Source organism: Pleurodeles waltl, chromosome 1_2 (assembly GCF_031143425.1).
Source record: "Pleurodeles waltl isolate 20211129_DDA chromosome 1_2, aPleWal1.hap1.20221129, whole genome shotgun sequence".
NCBI lineage: Eukaryota > Metazoa > Chordata > Amphibia > Caudata > Salamandridae > Pleurodeles > Pleurodeles waltl.
The window spans coordinates 100730335-100743995 of NC_090437.1; the positions used below are offsets into that span (position 1 = coordinate 100730335).

Here is a 13661-nt window from a genome sequence, read left to right on the forward strand (position 1 = left end):
TGAGCACTTGCCTGAACAAGTGTCAACCCAGCCCACTCAGTCCAGTCCCAGCGCTGCTCTCATACTTGCTTTAGCGTGAGAGCAGCGTCTGGATTAGGAGCCTGTGCTCTGAGACAGGATTCGAGAAGAGAGAAACATTACGTAGGTGGTTGGCAGATAATTTAAAAAAGAAAAAAAAAAAAAAGTATTATTTGTATCCCCCACCACCACCCTTGATTGGCAGCAGCTGCCACTGAATTTACATTGCACCAATTAAGAAAAATATGTGTATGACTATGAACACAAATCTAGTGATAGCACTCATGGACCCTACAAGACATCAATGGTCTAACTGTATATTGCTTTCTGATTCTAAGTATTTGTCTATAATCCTCTTAAAATGATCTTCAATTACTGAAAAGCAAAAACAAGTTCATCTGTCTACAGCAGAAAAAAAATTAAAATGAACAAAACTTACAAGGCAGTGTACAATGCAAACATTTTTCAGGTCTTGCTTCAGCCACAAATGCATATTTTTACAAATACTGTAAAGATTCTGTAAATTAGGAGCACGGCGTGCAGGCCATCCACATTCAGAAACCTACAAAAACAAAGAACTATTTTAGACACAGCATTGCATTACTTATCCTTAGCATCTTTGTTGCAGGTTTGGATCAAAGTACTACAACTATATTGGTTGTTGTTGCCCCAACAATGCTAGCACAATGACAAAATGAGTACTTAGCTGAGTTGTATGAAGACAAAAGAAAATAATGTCACTTTTATTAAGTATGAATTTAAAGATTCAATTCCAAAGCACAATTTCAATTGTGCGTAGATCTGAAAAACACAAATATACATTTGTGTACATATTTAACATTAGATCTTATAGTTTAGGTCTGGCCTAGAAACAACTTGGCTCTTGTGCCAACATCATGTAATAAAAAAAATCCTAAATAAACCCCCCCCTCCAATACATAGAGAAACTTTGGTTCAGAGCTCTTTATCTAGTCACCGGTACAATTGTCATTCGCCTTTTGCTTCTGCCCTCCACAACATACAGTATGGTTGAATAAGTCAGTCCACTTTGGGCACTGTCTCCCTTGCACTGTTGTGTAATTTTTCCTCTGATCTCACTTGCACACGCACCTAACACAAAGCGCACATCAGTGCGATGGCTGCTGGGTCAGAACATTACTTTGCTAGTGCTTTTCTTTTTACGCATTTGTGGTACTTCAAATTTTTTGTTAGTTGTCCTCGTGTGTTTAAACTAGGTCTTCAAGGGACAAAAATGAACAAGTTTGGTAAAGCATTATCCGGTGGAGGCAGGATCTAGCGGCTGATTCCTTACTTTAGAATCTTTCCCAGATGCTAGAATGGATTCAGAAACTTCACCCACGCGCCCAAGCAGCTCAGCACATTTGAAGAAGGCGTTGCACAATTCTGTACTATCGCCATGCACCGGACGTGACATCAATGGAGTCAATATTACATCCTCTCTGAAGCGTAGACGTCCATTTCTTCTGTGACTATTTTTCACAGGAGCCACATTTAGAAAATACGTATCGAAACAGTTGACTAAAATAAAAGACACCCTTGTGTTAAATAGTCAATGAATTTTCAATTCAGGATATGAATCTATATAATGAAATCTTTGAGACAAAATAATTATCTGAGCGGGGAAGATGGGAGGGTTGTTAAGGAATCTGCGGCTACAGCCTGCTCTACCAGATGAGTTACCGAAGGTAAGTAACTTTTTCATCTAATAAAGACATCTAGCCCCAGATTTCTTACTTTATAATAAGATACCCAAGTCATACCATCCCCTGGAGGAGGGTCTGTGAACTAAGACCATCAAAAGTAAAACAAAACTGGTCTAAAAACTGGTCTAAAACTAGAGAAAAAGACCAGAGATTCATAATATTTATGTGAGTAATAACATACTTTACAACAAAAAAACCTGTGGAAGGAACCACAGGTAAATCAAGTCATAAGACATTAAAAAACATGTGCATAAAATGATCCATGTTAGTATGACAATTCTGTGTTAGAAGCAAACCAACAATACGAACATAAGACTATTCACACCCTTAATGGGATCCAAACCCATACTAGCTCACTCCATAAGAACTGATGAAAAGATCACAGTAAAAAAATGGCAGAAAGACATTTAAAGCATAGATATAACATTACCCATGACATTAGGCACTTTTGCCAACTGATCCTATGAATATAAATTGATTTACTCAAATATCCAGACCTGAACTGCATGTTTGTTACTTGTGAAATACAGATCAGCAGGCTATCCCGACTGAGCAGTACTTCTTTGCCATATTAAGTTCTATCCTAGACAGACATGCTCTGTTAAAAGAAAAAAAGAAAAGAAGCTCAGAGAAAGGTCCATCCTATGAATAAAGCATAAAAAATGCTCTATTAAAAATTAAAACTAAGTTGAATATAATATGAACATAGAAAGTTTTTTTCCGTAAAAAAATTAACTAGAGATAATGCAAATACTTCTAAGATATGCCCTAATACATATATATGGAAAATGTCACTTATCCAGTGTAAATCTGTTTGTGGAATGTTGCGCTGCAGATTCACATGCTGTGCACTGTTCCTGCCATCTAGTGTTGGGCTCGGAGTGTTACAAGTTGTTTTTCTTCGAAGAGATCTTTGAGTCACGGGACCGAGTGACTCCTCCCTTTCGGCTTCATTGCGCATGGGCGTCGACTCCATCTTAGATTGTTTTCCCCGCAAAGGGTGAGGTAGGAGTTGTTAAAGTAAGGATACTAGAGGTGCCCATGCAATGGAGTAAATGTGTATGTACATAGCGTATTAAAGTAAAAAATATTTACATGTATACAATTTAATGCAACTAAAACGGCTACAGGCTCCCGGGGAGGTGGGAGGGCGCATGTGAATCTGCAGTGCGACATGCCACGAACAGATGTACACTGGGTAAGTGACATTTTACGTTCGATGGCATGTGTAGCTGCAGATACACATGCTGAGCATAGACTACAAAGCAGTAATCTCCCCAAAAGCTGTGGTTAGCCTGAAGGAGTTGAAGTTGTCTGAAATAATGTCCTTAATACAGCCTGTCCTACTGTGGCTTGTTGTGCTGCTAACACATCTACACAGTAATGCTTAGTAAATGTATGAGGCGTACATCAAGTGGCTGCCTTAAAAATTTCTTGTGGCGCCTTTCTTTCTAGTGGAGTGTGCCCTTGGAGTAATGGGTAATTCTCTTTTAGCTTTTAGTTAACAGGTTTGTATGCATTTGACAATCCATCTGGCAATGCCCTGTTTGGATATGGGGTTACCTGCATGTGGTTTTTGGAAACCTACAAACAATTGTTTTGTTTTCCGAAATTGTTTTGTCCTGTCAATGTAATACATTAGTGCTCTTTTTATGTCTAACGTATGTAATGCCTTTTCTGCTACGGAGTCTGGATGTGGGAAGAAGACTGGGAGTTCTACCGTTCAATTTAAATGAAACGGTGAGAAGACTTTTGGTAAGAATTGTGGATTTGTACAGAGAACCACCTTATGTTTATGTATTTGTATAAAGGGTTCTTGAATAGTAAACACCTGTATTTCACTAACTCTTCTAAGTGAAGTGATGGCTATTAGAAAGGCTACTTTCCAAGTTAAAAATTGGATTTGACAATAATGCATGGGTTCAAATGGTGGGCCCATGAGTCGTGTTAACACAATATTAAGATTCCACGAAGGCACTGGTGGTGTCCTTGGGGGTATGATTCTTTTTAGTCCTTCCATAAAGGCTTTAATAACTGGGATTCTAAAAAGCGATTTTGTATGTTTAATCTGCAGATAAGCAGATATTGCAGTGAGATGTATTTTAATGGAAGAGAAGGCTAGATTGGACTTTTGTAAGTGTAGTAAGTAACTTAAAATGTTGTGTGGACGCGTCTAGTGGCGTAATATGATTAGCCTGGCAGTAACAAACAAATCTTTTCCATTTGTTAGCGTAAAAATGTCTGGTTGTGGGTTTTCTTGCTTGTTTAATGACCTCCATACATTCTTTAGAAAGGTTTAGATATCCGAATACTAAGACTTCAGGAGCCAGATTGCTCGGTTGAGCGATGCTGGATTCGGGTATCTGATCTGTTGTTTGTGTTGTGTTAACAGATCTGGTCTGTTTGGTAGTTTGATGTGGGGTACCACAGATAGGTCCAACAGTGTGGTGTACCACGGTTGGCGAGCCCACGTTGGTGCTATAAGTATTAGTTTGAGTTTGTTTTGACTCAGTTTGTTGACCAGATAAGGAATGAGCGGGAGAGGGGGAAAAGCGTAAGCAAATATCCCTGACCAGCTGATCCATAGAGCATTGCCCTTGGACTGAGGTTGTGGGTACCTGGACGCAAAGGTTTGACATTTTGCGTTTTCTTTTGTTGCAAATAGGTCTATGTTTAGTGTTCCCCAGCGGTAGAAGTGATCTTGTAGTATCTGGGGATGTATTTCCCATTCGTAAGTTTGCTGTTGATCTCGACTGAGATTGTCGGCCAACTGACTTTGAATGCCTGGTATGTATTGTGCTATCAGGCGAATGTTGTTGTGAATTGCCCAATGCCAATTTTTTTGCGTTAAGAGACACAGCTGTGACGAGTGTGTCCCCACCTGTTTGTTTAGATAATGCATTGTTGTCATATTGTCTGTTTTGACAAGAATGTGTTTGTGGGCTACAAGTGCCTGAAACGCTTTTAATGCTAGAAATACCGCTACCAGTTTAAAGTGATTTATGTGAAGTAGTTTTTGTTGATTCTCCCATTGACCTTGTATACTGTGATTGTTGAGGTGTGCTCCCCATCCAACCATGGAAGCGTCTGTTGTAATAATGGCGTGAGGCACTGGGTCTTGAAAAGGCCGCCCTTTGTTTAAATTTGCAGGGTTCCACCATTGAAGCGAAGTGTGTGTCTGGCGGTCTATCAACACTAGATCTTGTAGTTGACCCTGTGCCTGCGAAGATTGTTTTGCTAGGCACTGCTATAAGGGCTGCATGTGTAGTCTTGCGTTTGGGACAATAGTTATGCATGAGGACATCATGCCTAGTAGTTTCATCACAAACCTTACCGTGTATTGTTGGTTTGGTTGCATGTTTGATCTTACATTTTGGAACGACTGAACTCTTTGTGGACTTGGAGTGGCAATTGCTTTTTGTGTGTTGAGTGTTGCTCCCAAGTATTGTTGTATTTGGGATGGTTGTAGATGTGATTTTTGGTAATTTATAGAAAACTATAGTTTGTGTGGAGTATCTATGACGTATTGCGTGTGAAATTGACATTGTTGCTGAGTGTTGGCTTTTATTAGCCAATTGTCCAAATATGGGAATACGTGCATGTGCTGTCTCCTTATATGAGCTGCTACTACGGCTAGGCATGTTGTAAATACTCTGGGGGCTGTTGCTATTCCGAACGGTAGCACTTTGAATTGATAATGTTTGCCTTGTATTACAAACCTGAGGTATTTTCTTTGAGACGGATGGATGGGTATGTGAAAATACGTATCCTTGAGATCCAGTGTTGTCATGTATTCCCCTTTTTTTAATAAGGGAACTACGTCCTGAAGTGTTACCATGTGGAAATGATATGATTGGATGAAGAGATTCAGTGTTCTGAGATTTAAGATCGGCCTTAGTGTTTTGTCCTTTTTTGGAATAAGGAAATACAGGGAGTAAACGCCTGTTCCTTTCTGTTGATAGGGTACTAGCTCTATGGCTTGTTTTTATAGCAGTGCTTGGACCTCTATATGTAATAGGCGCAAGTGTTGTGGAGACAATCTGTGCGGTTTTGGAGGAACATCTGGAGGGAATGTTGGGAATTCTATGCAATAACCATGTTGGATAATTGATAGGACCCACGTGTCTGTGGTAATGTGTGTCCAATTGTGGTAGTGTCTGGTTAGCCTCCCCCCCCCCACTGGTGACAAGTGTTGGGGTAGAGTGACATTGAAGTCACTGTTTGCTAGGGCTTGGTTTGGCGGGCTGGAATTTCCCTCTTCCTCTTGGGAATTGTCCTCTATAGGAACCACGAAACCCCCCTCTTTTGTATTGTTACTGGTAGGTGGGTTTTGTTTGGGAGGTGGATGGTTCAGATGTCTGTTGTCGAAACCCCCACCCCCCTACCCCCCCAAACAGTGGTTTCCTAAATGTGCCTCTGTAGTGTGAGGATTAGAGCGCGTTCATGGCTTTGGCCGTGTCTGTGTCCTTTTTCATCTTCTCGATCGCGGTATCCACCTCTGGCCCAAACAACTGATGTTGGTTAAACAGCATATTTAGTACCGCCTGTTGTATTTCTGGTTTAAATCCAGAACTTCGCAGACATGCATGCCTTCGAATCGTTACAGCTGTGTTGACAGTCCGTGCTGCTGTATCTGTAGAGTCTAATGCAGACCGTATTTGATTGTTCGATATGGCCTGCCCCTCTTCAACTACTTGTTGGGCACGTTTTTGGTGTTCCTTGGGCAAATGCTGGATGATGTCTTACATTTCGTCCCAGTGTGCCCTGTCGTAGCATGCAAGTACGGCTTGCGAATATGCAATTCGCCATTGATTGGCTGCTTGTGATGCCACTCTTTTGCCCGATGCGTCGAACTTTCGACTCTCTTTATCAGGTGGTGGGGCATCCCCTGATTGTGAGTTCACCCTGAGTCGCTGTAGATTCACATGCTTTGCACATCCTGCCATCTAGTGTTGGGCTCGGAGTGTTACAAGTTGTTTTTCTTCAAAGAAGTCTTTCGAGTCACGAGATCGAGGGACTCTTCCCCTTTCGGCTCCATTGTGCATGGGCATCGACTCCATCTTAGATTGTTTTCCCCCCAGAGGGTGAGGTAGGAGTTGTGTATTATAGTAATAGTGCCCATGCAATGGAGAAACATGTATGTACATAATGTAGTTTAAAGTGATATATTTACAAATTTACAAATGTTTAAGATCAACTTTGAAACGGCTACAGGCTCCCAGGGAGGTGGGTGGGTGCATGTGAATCTGCAGCGACTCATGCCACAAACAGATGTACACTGGGTAAGTGACATTTTCCGTTCAAAGGCATGTGTAGCTGCAGATACACATGGTTTGCATAGACTAGTAAGCAGTTATCATCTCCCCAAAAGCGGTGGTTCAGCCTGTAGGAGTTGAAGTTGTTTGAAACAAAGTTCTTAGTACTGCTTATCCTACTGTGGCTTGTTGTGCTGTTAACACATCCACGCAGTAGTGGTTGGTAAAAACGTATGAGGCGTAGACCATGTGGCTGCCTTACATATTTCAGTCATTGGAATGTTTCCTTGAAAGGCCATGGTAGCACCTTTCTTTCTAGTTGAGTGTGCCCTTGGTGTAATAGGCAGTTCTCTTTTTGCTTTGAGATAACAGGTTTGAATGCATTTAATTATCCATCTAGCAATGCCTTGTTTTGAAATTGGCTTACCTGTATGAGGTTTTTGGAAAGCAACAAATAATTGTTTTCTTTTCCGAATTTGTTTTGTTCTGTCAATGTAGTACATTAACGCTCTTTTGATGTCTAATGTATGTAGTGCTCTCTCAGCTACAGAATCTGGCTGTGGGAAGAACACTGGTAGTTCTTCTGTTTGATTCAAGTGGAACAGTGATATGACTTTGGGTAAAATTTTGGATTTGTCCGTAGAACTACTTTATGTTTTTGTATTTGAATAAATGGTTCTTGAATGGTAAATGCTTGGATTTCACTGACTCTTCTTAAAGATGTGATGGCAATTAGAAATGCAACTTTCCATGTTAAATATTGCATTTCACATGAGTGCATGGGTTCAAATGGTGGCCCCATGAGTCGTGTTAAGACAATGTTGAGGTTCCATGAAGGAACTGGTGGTGTTCTTGGTGGTATAATTCTTTTTAGTCCTTCCATAAAGGCTTTTATGACTGGGATCCTAAACAGTGAAGTTGAGTGGGTAATTTGCAGGTAAGCTGAAATTGCGCTAAGATGTATCTTAATGGATGAAAAAGCTAGTTTTGACTTTTGCAAATGCAGCAAATAGCTTACGATGTCTGTAGCAGATGCGTGTAAGGGTTGAATTTGATTATTATGGCAATAATAAACAAACCTTTTCCACTTATTTGCATAGCAATGTCTAGTGGTTGGTTTTCTAGCTTGTTTTATGACTTCCATACATTCCTGTGTAAGTTTTAAGTGTCCGAACTCTAAGACCTCAGGAGCCAAATTGCTAGATTCAGCGATGCTGGATTGGGGTGTCTGATCTGTTGATTGTGTTGAGTTAACAGATCTGGTCTGTTTGGTAGTTTGATATGAGGCACTACTGAGAGGTCTAGTAGTGTTGTGTACCAAGGTTGTCTTGCCCAAGTTGGTGCTATGAGTATGAGTTTGAGTTTGTTTTGACTCAACTTGTTTACTAGATATGGAAGGAGTGGGAGAGGGGGAAAAGCGTATGCAAATATCCCTGACCCACTCATCCATAACGCATTGCCCAGAGACTGATGTTGTGGGTACCTGGATGCGAAGTTTTGGCATTTTGCGTTTTCTTTTGTTGCAAACAGGTCTATTTGTAGTGCTCCCCAATTTTGGAAGTAAGTGCGTAGTACTTGGGGGTGAATCTCCCATTCGTGGATCTGTTGGTGATCCCGAGAGAGATTGTCTGCTAATTGATTCTGTATCCCTGGAATGAACTGTGCTATTAGGCGAATGTGGTTGTGTATCGCCCCAATGCCATATTTTCTCTGTCAGGAGACACAACTGTGTTGAGTGTGTTCCTCCCTGTTTGTTTAGGTAATACATTGTTGTCATGTTGTCTGTTTTGACAAGAATGTGTTTGTGGCTTATTATTGGTTGAAATGCTTTTAACGCTAGAAATACTGCCAATAGTTCTAAGTGATTTATGTGGAACTGTTTTTGCCGAGAGTCCCATTGTCCCTGAATGCTGTGTTGATTGAGGTGTGTTCCCCACCCTATCATGGAGGCATCTGTAGTTATTACTTATTGAGGCACTGGGTCTTGAAAAGGCCGCCCTAGATTTAAATTTATATTGTTCCACCATTGAAGCGAAGTGTATGTTTGGCGGTCTATCAACACTAGATCTAGAAGTTGACCCTGTGCCTGTGACCATTGTGATGCTAGGCACTGCTGTAAGGGCCGCATGTGCAATCTGGTGTTTGGGACAATGGCTATGCATGAGGACATCATGCCTAGTAGTTTCATTACTATTTTGACTTGTATACTTTGGTTTGGATACATGACCTGTATAACATTGTGAAATGCTTGTACTCTTTGTGGACTTGGAGTGGCAATCGCTTTTGCTGTGTCGATTGTTGCCCCTAAGTATTGCTGTGTCTGACACGGCTGAAGGTGTGACTTTGTGTAGTTGATTGAGAAACCTAGTTTGTGTAGGGTTTTTATGACGTACTTTGTGTGTTGTAAACACCGTTCTAGTGTGTTGGTTTTGATTAACCAATCGTCTAGGTACGGGAACACATGTATTTTCTGCCTTCTGATATGCGCAGCTACTACTGCCAGGCATTTTGTAAAAACTCTTGGTGCAGTTGTTATTCCGAATGGCAACACCTTGAATTGGTAATGTACCCCTTGGAATACAAACCTTAGGTACTTTCTGTGTGAAGGATGTATCGGTATATGGAAATATGCATCCTTTAGGTTTAGTGTTGTCATATAGTCTTGTTGTTTGAGCAGTGGGATTACGTCTTGTAATGTCACCATGAGAAAGTGGTCTGATTTGATGTCGGTATTTAATGTTCTGAGATCTAATATAGGTCTCTGTGTTTTGTCCTTTTTGGGTATGAGAAAGTACAGAGAGTAAACTCCTGTTCCTTTTGTTGCATTGGTACTAATTCTATTGCTCCTTTTTGTAGCAATGCCTTGACCTCTAGTCCTAGAAGATCCATGTGTTGTTTTGACATATTGTGTGTTTTCGGTGGAACGTATGGAGGGAATCTGAGAAATTCTATGCAATAACCATGCTGGATAATTGCCAGTACCCAAGTGTCTGTCGTTATCTCCTCCCAATGTTTGTAAAAATTGCTTAGTCTCCCCCCCAGAGGTGTTATGTGTTGGGGATTTGTGACTTGGAAGTCACTGCTTGTTTTGAGGAGCTTTGGGGCTTTGGAACTTTCCTCTATTTTTTTGGAATTGTCCCCCTCTATATTGTCCCCGAAAACTTCCCCGCTGATATTGACTTTGATAAGTGGGCCTTGTTTGTGAGGTTGTGGGTTCTGTAGCTTGTCCTCGAAACCCCCCTCTAAACTGTGTTTTGCGAAATGTGCCTCTGCTCTGTGGGGAGTAGACTGCGCCCATGGCTTTGGCCGTATCCGTGTCTTTTTAAAGTTTTTCTATAGCAGTGTCCACCTCCGGCCTAAACAACTGCTGTCCATTAAAAGGCATATTCAGCACGGCTTGTTGTATTTTCGGCTTGAATCCTGATGTACGCAACCATGCGTGTCTCCTTATTGTTACTGCAGTATTTACTGTCCTTGCAGCTGTGTCTGCTGCATTCATTGCTGACAGTATCCGATTATTTGAGATACTTTGTCCTTCCTCCACCACTTGTTGTGCCCTTTTCTGGAACTCCTTGGGTAAGTGTTCTATGAAATGCTGCATTTCATCCCAATGAGCCCTATCATATCTTGCCAGAAGGGGAGGAGTCCCTCGATCTCATGACTCGAAAGACTTCTTCGAAGAAAAACAACTTGTAACACTCCGAGCCCAACACTAGATGACGGGATGTGCAAAGCATGTGTATTTACAGCTACACATGCCATCGAACATATATATATATATATATATATATATATATATACACACACACACACACATACATATCCACACACACAGGAGTAAAATACATAAACGTCTATGTACTAATAAAAGTAAATGTATTACTGATAGATACAAAATAAAGCTGAGTAATCAGTCAGACCATACTGATATAACAGTATTGAACCTGTGGTGGATATCATACCACTTAGGAAAGAAACAGCCTTCCAAACCGTCAGAGTAATGCAAATTACCTGAAACTCCACCATCAAGCAATAGTAGTATAAGGTTGAATAAGATAAGAAGTATGAATAAGAAATCCTGATAACCAAGCGGAAACCAAGGTTAGCAAGTGACCTTACTACATGAATAGAGTCATCTACTTCCCATACTTAAACCGGAAAATTTAAAGGATTCAATAATAAAAATAATCCAACTGATTTTGTATATTCCAAATAGGGATAACACTTCACAAAGTGTGAACTCAAACTACAAACAACTAGAGTCTGCTGAATGATGAAAATAGTGGTCACCTAGAATACCAACTATCATTTAATATAGTAATTAAAGTCCTCAACAAAAAGGTATGGTTTCTTACCTGTAACTCCAGTTGTCTCGTAGGGGTATTTCCATGATAGTCATAAGCGTTGAATAATCCCTACCCGCCTGCGGGGGCCCCGGAGCACTTTTTCCAATATAACTTCTTAAGTGTCCATGTTTGCCTTACTTCAGAAAGGCCTGCTAAGTCACTTAAGAATGTTCCCATGCAGCCTATAGGAAGGGCTACAGTGTTCAAACTGCTTCATTCAGTTTGTCCTTGAAATAAATGCATTAAAATGCCTGAACAAATGAATATCATTTTCCAGAAAAAATTCCTTCACAAACCTTCTTATATCAGAAAACCCCTATGAAGGAGTGCAGTAGCAGTGTAGCCCATAGGCTGCCATTAGTAATGAAGAAAAAGGAGACTGTGCCTTTAAGAAAAGCCAGTCCTCCAGTATCCCATCATGCCTAGAGAGAGGCAGTTACCTCAGTTCTTTTTTCCGGCACCTGCTGACAGGACCCTGGAGCTTTGTGCTCACCTTTTTAAGTTGTTTTCTTCAAAAATTTAGAAAAACTTTGAGAGAAAAGGCTTCATTAGACGTCTTTTGTCATTCTCTCTTGGATTTTGACGTTTTCTGACAAGATTTACGGCTTTTTTACACAAAAAATGCCTTCTTTGTTCGACAAATGCCCAAAATGTGGCAGACAAAAGGCCAAAACAGACCCTCATGAGGTCTGCATCATTTGTCTGCCATCCTCACACATACCTGCCTCCTGTAAGACCTGCAAGACGTTCTCCAGGCGCACATTACGTGACAGAAAGATTTGCCTTCAAGGGAGAGCAGAGAGAAGACGCTAAGGAGCCAGTGGGACTTCTGAGCGAGGGGAAGGTCAGTCTTCCACCAGGGCTCATACCTCGGCCACCAGTGGTTGTGGAAGGTCTGAGAGATTTGTAGATGCACCATGCTACAAATTTTGTCCAACGACAGGCGTATACAGTTTTGGTTGAGAGACACCTGGCTGCCAAGATGACATTAGACTTCGGGTGGCAGGTCAACAGACGTCAACTGTCGCCGCTCAGTCTCCACATAAGGAGGCGGAGGGTGGACAGGTTCGGGTGGATGACTCTCACCTGTTGCTGCAACAGAAGATCCTCCCAAAGAGGTAGTCTGATCGGAGGAGATATGGCCATGATTAAGAGCTCGGGACAGCAGACTCTTCATGCCCAGTCCGTTGTCAACAAGATTACTTGGACCAAGCCTTGCATGATCTTCAGAACTCTGGGCAGAAGTGGTATGGGTGGAAAGGCATACAGGAGGCCTGAGTTCCACTCATGACGAAAAGCGTCGCCAAGCGAGTGCCACCTTGGAAACTCCAACGCACAATACAGCTGACATAGCACATTCTCTACAGAGGCGAACAAGTCTAACCAAGGTTCTCCCCACTGAAGGAAAAGACCTTGCGCCACCTCCGGATGGAAATGTCACGCATCGTCGGCTGAGTTAGTCTGCCCTGGCGTTCAGGTAGCCCACCAGGTGTTGAACCAGCAGGGAAATGCCCTGATGTTCCAGCCAAGTCCAGAGGGGAAGAGCCTCTTGACAAAGGGTCCACGACCCCACTCCGCCTTGTTTGTTGCAGTACCACATGGCGGTGGTGTTGTCTGTGAACACCTGAACTGCTTTCCCTTGGAGAGTGGGAAAAAATGCTTTTAATGCTAGTCGAATTGCTCGGAGGTCCAGAAGGTTGATATGGCGCCTGGTTTCCACCGGAGACCAGAGGCCTCCGATCTCCGCCTCTCCCATGTGGCCACCCTAGCCCTGGAGTGACGCATCTGTCACCACTGTAAGATCTGGTTGGGGAAAGGAGAGGGATCTGCCTTTGATCCAATCCCGATTAGTTAACCACCACTGCAGGTCTCTCACAGTTCCTTTTGAGATCTGCATGTTGTCAGAGAGATTCCCCTGGTGCTGCGCCAACTGGAACTTCAGGTCCCACTGCAGAGCACGCATATGCCATCTGGCCTTTTGAACTACTGGGATGCAGGAGGCCATGAGGCCCGGCAGCCTCAGAGTCATTCTCACCGAAATCTAGGAGAGAGGCTGAAACATCGGTATGATAGCCCGAATATCCTGGACTTGCTTTTAGGGAGGATATGCCCGAAATTGCATTGTATCCATAACCGCTCCAATGAAAGGAGCTTACTTATGCTGCAGGGACCTGCTCTGTGGCTCCCTTAGCCAAAAGAGTCGCAACTTCCTGGCAGAGAAGTGCCAAATGATCCTCCGGAATACTGCTGACTGATGAGAGGCATGGCTGGTGGGGCAGATTCGACGGGGAGTAGCCCCTTCGAACGATCTGCAAAAC

At 42.2% G+C, this 13661-nt stretch overlaps 1 protein-coding gene across 1 annotated transcript in view; it reads right to left on the reverse strand.

The window, feature by feature from the left end:
- The window catches only part of GAK (cyclin G associated kinase), a 1188967-nt gene that overhangs the window by 680391 nt on the left and 494915 nt on the right, over nt 1-13661 (reverse strand). The window contains exon 14 of the mRNA XM_069236701.1: nt 458-580. Within this exon, the coding sequence (XP_069092802.1) occupies nt 458-580 (123 nt within the window). The remainder of the gene's footprint in view (nt 1-457; nt 581-13661) is intronic.